At 40.8% G+C, this 8,958-nt stretch overlaps 1 protein-coding gene across 1 annotated transcript in view; it reads left to right on the forward strand.

The window, feature by feature from the left end:
* Positions 1–8,958, forward strand: part of LOC118332903 (netrin receptor UNC5D-like) — a 142,051-nt gene that overhangs the window by 79,481 nt on the left and 53,612 nt on the right. Inside the window, 1 exon segment of the mRNA XM_035668336.1 lies at positions 8,861–8,958. This exon segment is cut by the window's right edge and continues 1 nt beyond it. Within this exon segment, the coding sequence (XP_035524229.1) occupies positions 8,861–8,958 (98 nt within the window).

The following is an 8,958-nucleotide window of genomic DNA, read 5'->3' on the forward strand; positions in this document are numbered from 1 at the left end:
TTAACCAGCATAGAGGTTGCTGGATATATTAATTTGTAGAATTCAGATACTAAAATACCAAGATTTAGACTTAATCAAAAAAAAACAACTAAAGATCCATATACAAAGGTTTTGAGATAAAAAAAGGGGGTTGGATTTTAGTTAACTCTTTAATAAGATAACATTACAAACAGTAATTGTTTTTTTTTTACTTTGAGTAGCAGGAATGGAGGACCCCGCCACTAACAACGTATAGAAAGCTAATTGCTGAATTTTAATACATTGGATGGCAATTACTGACCATAAATAGTTTTAAAAATGGGCTTTGATTTCATGACAATATTATTTATATTATATAATATTACAACTGTAATGACTACTCGGGGTCGGGGAAATAAACATCAGGGTGACATTTAAGGCACACAAAAGAATGACAGTATTGTGTAAGCAGAGTTTAAGTAAAATATTACAGGCTAATTAAATACTGACGCAAAACTCAATGAGTTAGAATAGAATGACTATTTGAATTGATGCTGTCCATCATTAAGGCCCAGTCATTATAAGTTATAAACAGTCAAGTTACAAGTCTGAGTGGAATTTCTAGGATTATCCCTGCTCTCTGTACTGATATACATAGAAACAGATAAAGTGTGAAGCTTATTATTATCATATTTTGTGTTTACACTCATTGGAATAAAAAGAGTGAATTCTTTGACATAGTGAATATGAAAGGCATATACAAATGTGTGTGGCATTTATTTAGATTAGTTTGTTTCCCCACTAATATTAATTTGTGTATGAGCAAACTCTTATGGAGAAGTGGTTGATGGGATAGAGATGGGAGACTTTTTTTGTCAGTTTGACATCCAGGTAACCCACTTTTGCTTCGGCATGTTTACTCTTTGATTATCGGGAGAGCTAAGGGAAGCACTATCTCCCGCCTGCCAAAACCAGGCTGGCAAGCTGTCACAACACCGATGAAGACGCATATACCACCTGGGTGTTTGTAGGTGACACACATTCATGCACAGACTTTGTACACACACACACACACACACACACACACACACACACATGCACTGGTTTGTGCATGTTCACTCTTAAATTCCTTAAAAATTGTTTTTTTGTTTTGACAACAAAATATATTCTTGTGGTGCAGGAATATCACAACAAAACCTACAGTATTAGCTGTTTAAAGCACATGTATATCAATCTAATAAATTATGACTTTGGGAATTGTTAGTGAAATAGTTACATAACTATTTTGAATGCTGTGTAAACTGCTGCGTCATTAAGGCACTAACTCTACTTAAAGTTGCTTTATACAACAATCAGAACCACTAGATGTAGCACTAGAGCACCAGCATCTCACCAGCATCTTCTACTGCATGGTACAGCATGACTCGACTCTACTCTTAGCAACCTACAACATCAAGTAGCCTAAAATATGCTTTCGGTAGCTAAAGCTAGTTCAGTATGTATAGATATACATACAGATTATTATTTTTTCTTTTTTATCCATATATATGCCAAACTTACAAATCACAATTTGCCTCAGGGGAAATCCACACAGAAGGTAGGCACTGCACAGGAGGTAGTGCACTGTAGGTACTGTTGTCTTCTTCTCAGCATTCTCTGCAAACTCTACCCAGAAACTAGCTCAGTATGTTGCTCGAGAGACGAACCACCGGGGGAAAAAAGATGAGCATTCATTCTGATGAACTCAGTTCTTCTTTCTTCTCTCTAAAGTGTTAAAGTGGCCATTTTTGCGGAATTAATAAACCAAAAACTACAATATACCTCAGTGTACCCCCCCCCACATACCCCTATTCTTTCACAAGGCAAGTATCAGAGATTATTTCTATTGTCCATGCTTTGTGCCCAGACAATGTGTGTTATCTCCATTCCACCAATACTAAAGCAACACAAACCTGATGTGATACACTCAAAAAAGCTTGCTGTATCACTCCTCAAAGATATTCAGGAAGAGTAGGAGTCGTGCTTACCCCTCCTTTATTCTCCCCCAACCAGGTGTCCTTAAACAAGGCTCCTAACCCCCCGCTGCGCCACTGGGGCTGCTGTCCAACAGATAAGAGTTTGGTCATACTGAGCAGCTCCTGTGTGTGAGTCTAACTTTGATTGTGAAGCAGGGCTTCGCTGATAAAAAGGAACAACCTGATTTTTTTGACATCTTTCCTGTATTATATGAACAAAAATTCATTGAATTAATACAGAAAAGTGAAAAAAAAACGTGGTCATCTGAGCGTGAAATAGTCGATCAGAGCAAAGAGTCAACATTTGTCTGTTCTTGTTTTCATTGGACAACATCTGGCATGTGTGTAAGGAAAACTGTCCTTGCCTGAGTGCTTCAGTTGTGGCACACACATTATCTGAGTGCGTGTGTGTGTGTGTGTCCTGAGATGACAGAGAGATGACAGATGAGAGGTTTGCATCAATATTTGAACAAAGCGCTCTGGCATCTCTTTCTGTTGAGGCCATGCTGTTTTTAAGAGTCTGAGAGGCAGAGCAGAAATGTATTGCTTGTGTGACTTTCGCTGCAAAGAAATTACAAGTTAGAGAGTAGCTTTAGAGCTCCAGGCATTTCTGCAGTCTGACTGAAGTCACTGTGAGTCTTGCCTCGGGAAGGAGGACAAGAATGAACAAGGAAACGATGTGATTTTAAATAATGGTATAAAATCTCACTGGTTATCACCTTGAATTTATACCTGTAGTTTGGCAAGACTTTGGAATAGCATAGCAACCTAGATGCACTCCAACTAGACGATTGAGTCGTATTTTGAGAAACAATTGTGCGCATCCAGCTGGTGTGTATAACGCATGGTTGCTAAACAGTTCATTACCTGTCCGTTTGTCATGGGGACACCTCAAGCACTGGTTTGTGTTTTCTATGGGATTGAATGGCGTGTAGTGTCTGCAAAACACCAAACACAATCAGGCTTTCATGTGTTACCGTCTTTCCCGCCCCATTGTATGTTGTGCTGGGAGATAAAGAAATCTCATCTTTGCCTGTCTACCTGTCCCCTGTGGAGAACCTGTTATTCAGAAATCTCAGCAGACAGAGAGGAAGTGGTTGTGGGGGCTTTTCATCGTAAAAGGTTGTGATCCTTCAATGGGACAAAATTGGCTGAGAACCTAAAAAGAAGTGCCTTTCTTTTTGGACTCATGTTTATAAGCATTTCCTGAAATTGCTGAACAATTTTTTTTTTTTTTTTTTGTCTTCCTGCCGTGCACTTGGTTGATCTGAACAGATGCTCCCCCAGTGCTTCTCACTATCTTCAACACCCACCTATCATCTGCTTCTCCAATCTCCCTCCACCCCCATCTCCTCTGCTAGCTTCACCTCTGATCCTCAATCTAGACCATCCATCTGCTGCACGGAACTGCGTCAATACAGCCTATGAAGACACCTCACACTGGGCGTGTATTATTAATGCAGCATTGACCATTTCCAAGCTGTATTTATTCATGTATTTACACAGACACATTAGCCTGAAAGTCAGCGTTTACACAAAGGCAACGGCACATAACAGCAAATAAAATCCATAAAATGCATTCCCTGTTGCCCAAATAACCATGCATCTTATTTCTCAAACCTGTTACTGAAATGTCAACATGGTGAAATAATTAACAAATAATTATGCCACAGACTCTTGATTAACAAACTAATTAGTAGATTTGTTTTTTAATTCATGGCTAAGCAGCTGCTTCCTGCTTATTAATAGTGAATTATATGGAGCGAGTTAAAGCAGTCAGAGAGATCTTTCCTGTGCTTCTGTCCACTTTTGTCCATTTTGTTTAACAAGTTAAATAGAACTGGTGATGCACGGTATTTGTTGGTTGTTATTATTTTAAAACGGTAGCATTTCTAGGCTATTAAAGAATGGCCAGTTCCTCACATATAAGAATAATTCCAAATATGTTCTATAAAAGGTTTTAGGCTGCAAGCCACTGATTATTGGATAACGCATTAAGGCAATGTTGCATTTTATTAAAGCCATATATTTTCTCCCACTCTCTGTGTTTCTTTATCTTTCTTTCACGCAAACACGCACACTGTCTCCTTTTTGCTGCCTGTTCATGCTGGTAATTCGCTTACAGTATTAGCAGGAGATTAGTTTTTGGTGCCTCGTACCTGTTGGAGGTTTGAAATTAGAGTTCACACATGTGCCATTGTTACAGTGGCTATTTGAATTCAATATGGTTTTAATCAACATCATTCACGAAGAGTAACTGAAATGGCAGGTACAAAAGGGACTCAAATAAGTAAACTTGCATAGAAAATCAGAAAAGTGTGGATTGTGTTGTGGTTACTGAAACTGCAAGTGCAAGGTCACTTGTATTCATTATAACTTTTTCAAACTGAAGCGAACATGTTTTGTGTGAATGTATCAACACAAATTATCAGACAGGTTGGACTCTGCAGGGAGGAACTTGGTTTACTGTTGTAACTACAGGTACCCTACATGCTATAGATTATTAGTATAGATACACTCAGTCTGTCTTTAATATGATCAGAAATTTGCCAAGACACTTTTCATAAGGTGATCAAATAAAGGAAAGAAATCCTAAAATTCTGTTGAATCTTAACTTTAACACATTTTAATGACATGACAACCCTGTTAGGCGAGTAACATGAAGCTGCACTTGTGAACCCGGATCTTGCACAAACAACAATGACCCACATTAACCCAAGACCAATTGTTTGTTCAGTATCTCATGCATACAAGGGGTTTGCACGTTAAAGAGGTGTAACAATTATTTCATTTAAAGTGCAGCAGAGGCACGAGGTTCAGGTTAAGAAGGCAACAGCCAGAATTAGTTCTCTTTCTCAGGAAGTGGAATTCAAAGTGTTTGTGCAGGATGTGTTGTTGAGGTTGCTGCTGGCTTTTTGAGCTGTTTCTCATTTGTGGTGAAATTTCCCACGTGGTGGCCTGTTGCTTGGTGAGCAGGTGTTGCAGTGCTCTGAAGGTGCTTCTTTTTTTTTGATATTCAGTAAGTGGACCCAGCAGATGAATGACAAGTTCATGGTGCTGACAGTGACAATGTTAGAGGATGTTATGACGATGTTCCTGTTTATAAAAGGACTTAAACTGTTAATTCTTAATTCTTAAGAACAACTTCAGTGTTCTATTCAAGAGCTCATTATCATTAAGACAGTACCCAAGATACTGCTTTGTTGTACTCTCTTCGAAACCTTCTACCGTTGCTATGGTTATCGTTTTTTCTTTCTTTGTTGTTGTTGTCTCTTTTAAGACAGGTTGAAACAAAGACAAATTGTGCCTCCCTCATCATCATCGTTATTCTCACTGAAGCTTCAAAGACCACACAAATCGTATTTAGGAAAGCCCTAGATGTGACACTCTTCACAGCTTGTTGTTTTGTGAGATCCGCCAGCATTTCTCTGTTTTTACAATATTGTGCTTCAGGCATGGGTCGTTGCATCACTGGATGGACTCAGTCAGTCAGTACTTGGCTGTGATCTTGAGTCTGAGCAGGATGGGGAAGGAAGGTCTATGTCATCTGTAAATTTGATGACAAGGGGGTTGGTATACACACTCCCCTGGTTGCTTCTATACAGAACAAAAAGCAGCAGGGAGAGGACATATGCCTGCTGGGGCCTGGTGTTTCTGTAAGTGCGGTAAGAGTGCCGACTGTTGTCCTTGATCATCTTCAAACTTTGTCTCAGTTAGATAAAATATCAATTACACTGCTTCACCTGAAGACAGTTACCACATACGCTTACAAACTGTCGAGGATTAAATTACACAAGAAGGCAAAATGCTTATTTTAGTTGTGATCCACATGGACCATATTATCAATGGCATCAAATTGTGTTTGAGATGAAAAAAGGGCCGCAGTTTGTCTGCCAGGATATGAGGTTACAGCGTGCCGAATTTGGCAAACATCTGCCTGGCTGCTGCCTTCAGTCCCTCCAAATCAGTGTGAGTGTACTGGAGCAGCAGTCATCTTCCTCTGTGTGAAACAGCCTGGGCTACCACCCAAAGGCTTTACCAAATTAGTCCAGTCAGCTAGGGGCTCTTTCCCCCTCATTTCTTTTAGATTTTCGCTAAAAGCTATGAATACATTGAACTCACATAAGAGACCACACTTACTCATTGCTTTTAATTTTGCATGTGGAGGGATGGAGTGTTTGCTGTACTTGAGGAAATGAAAACGTTTGTAAGTTCTTTGACAGGTTGCATCAGAGCCAATGCAGCATTAGCGGACTGCATTTCCAGGACAAAAGTTTGTTTGCGTGAGGCAGACCGGGAGGCAGAGAGAGAGAAAGAAAGAGAAAGGGTGTCTGATAGAGCCATCACTCAGCCCTTTGGCAGTGATGTCTTGTTTTCCTCTCAGACTGGGCTAGATGTATCTGTGCCCCTTATATGTTATTGCTGGGCTGAAGCGTTGGTTGTAGATCACTGTGAAAACTGTGAAGCGCGGGGCACAGCGGTCTCATGAGTGACAGCGGAGAGGCATATTGAGGAGAGATATTGGTCTTCCGCCTTTCCTGGGAACATGCAGATGAACCAATAACAGCCCCTGCGAGTTGTAAATGAGTGGAGAATGTAAAACAGAAAAAACGCACAGCACCATCAACACTATCGCATTTCTGAAGCCACTTCAGCTGAGACACGTAATAACAGCATTTTTCTCATTTCCATGCGTGTTCTTCCGAGGTGCAGGGCCGGAGGGGCGTCCTATAGTCCGCCTTGCTTAGTGTTGCACTTTGTGATCTATATTCAGCCATTTCAAGAGCAAAGACAACGTTAGGCTGTTCCCAGAGATGGTTAAGTGCTTGTGTTTCCCCCTAGAGTCACATGTCCCACCACCAGCCTGAGGTTAAATCACACCAGAGTGTCTTTTCGTGTGTCTCGCATAATCTGTCTGCTGCAATACTATCCCAGCTGCTAAATAAAAAATGAAAATACGAAAAGTGAACGGACAGCTAACTGTGAAATAAAGCCTGTAATGCTTTTTCCTAAACCTTATGGCTGATGATGAGGATATTTGAGGTATTAGTTGCAGCGGCATTAACCTGTCATGTTGGTAAGCATTGGTATAATACCTGATCTATCAACAAATGAGTCATTACATGTAAGGCTCTGGCTTTGTTTGACAACTGTGTGTTTGTGTATTCATGTTCCCATCTATCATCGTCTGGATGCGTACTCACGTCTATGTTTTGCATCTATCCAAACACAAACACGCCATGTCAATGCTCCATGCGCAAAACAAATTGGAGCACTCTGTACAAGAAAAGCTTGCCTGGGGCTAGTCATTTTGAAATTAAAAGCATGTCTCTTTGTTCAGCCTCAGTTCCAGGAACAACGGAGAGAATGTGAATGTATCGCACAGAGGGGAGAGGAACACTGAGCGAGTGCTGTGATTTTCACAGCCAGGGAATCACACAGTAGTCTTTTATCTATTCCCCTCAATCAGGAGACATCCGGCAGGAAAGGTAGGAGATTAGATTAGCTAGAGAGCAGGGAGAGAGAAAGAGAGAGTGGGTTCTCTAATCCTGATGGGGTTTTCAGAGGTACACCCATCACTGTGGAGAAACATGCAGTTTGTAGTGGGGAGTTGGGATTGGGAGGGGTGGGTGCAGGACGGTTTGCCTCACTAAACCCTTCACACTTGCATGAAAGAAGCTCCAGCAAACTAGGGGATTAGACAGAGTGTAATTACACTTGCGGGGCTTCAGAAGTAGCAAAACGTGCACTGACTGGAACACACCTCAGCAGGGGAAGAAGGGAGTAATGCTTGTTAATGTTTTGCCAGTGTGTTGTCGGTGAATTCTTCAACTGAATTAACTGTCTTTAGTGAACACAGGCATCTGAGAGATCAAAGAAGTCTTTATGGGACTACTGTAGAGCGGCCTGGTCAACATTGAGATGTATCCATCTGGTTTGATTTCAATGAGATGTTAAGTGGTGCTACTTTTTGTTTTGTTTCTGGGGAAAGGGTTGGCATATTTAACACCCGTGTGTCTGCAGTGTCACACCTCTCTATTGTGCAATGGTTTTCAGAAGGTATTTAAACTTACAGTATACAGAATACTTATTATAGTAAAAACCGCAGGCCTTGTCCCACAGCTCAGCCACTTCTCCTGATAATCTTCCATAATATCAGCATTTCTCAACAACAAAACTGTATTTTTCCTGTTATTTGTTACCCATAGAGAGATGGAAAACATATATTGAGGAAAGATTGCAGTTAAGATAACCCTTACTGCATGCCTCACATTCCCCAGTGGAGATAAACATCTTACCCTATAAAATAATGTTCACAAATAATAACACTAATGAGATAAATCATTAAAACTAGACAAGAATGTTATTTTTTTCATCATAAATATTTTGCAGGTTTGCTGTACCCCGTAGCACTGTCTGTACGCCCCTGTGTACTTAAAATATTAAACACTGTTAAACTCGGAAGGATTTTCTCCACAGCAGGCTTTCTGTGAATTATTGTATTGTAATGCTGTGGTGGAGAATGGACTGTGGGGATACGGGTGATGCTGTATTGTTGTGTTATTTTTCATGTCCTGCTCCAAAGTGATTTGTTTGAGGGAGACGTCGCTGTGAGGAGTAATGGCTACTAGTTGGGTCTGGCTTCAGGGGGGAAGGAGAGAGTGAGGGATAGCAGGAGCTGAGGGAAGACAGAGAGGTAGCTAGTTTTGAGGGGGGGGGGGTTTCTGTATGTGTTTTAGATTTAACTGCGGGGTTAGTCGGCAGGGAAGTAATCTGAGATGATTGCATCAGCCATCTTGCTGTCGTCAATTAATAATTACATTTTCTATTCCATTTTGTTCGGTCGTTCTGTTTGAGTCTCATTTGATTTTCATTTTATTCTTCAGGTCCCCGAGGTGAGGCCCTGCAGCATGGCCAGTCCGGGACACTGCCCCACTTCCTCGAAGAGCCCGTTGATGCTTACATCGTCAAGAGCAACCCCATC

The sequence above is a fragment of the Morone saxatilis genome, unplaced genomic scaffold, assembly GCF_004916995.1.
Source record: "Morone saxatilis isolate NCDOM2014 unplaced genomic scaffold, NCSU_SB_2.0 Contig21, whole genome shotgun sequence".
Lineage (NCBI taxonomy): Eukaryota > Metazoa > Chordata > Actinopteri > Moronidae > Morone > Morone saxatilis.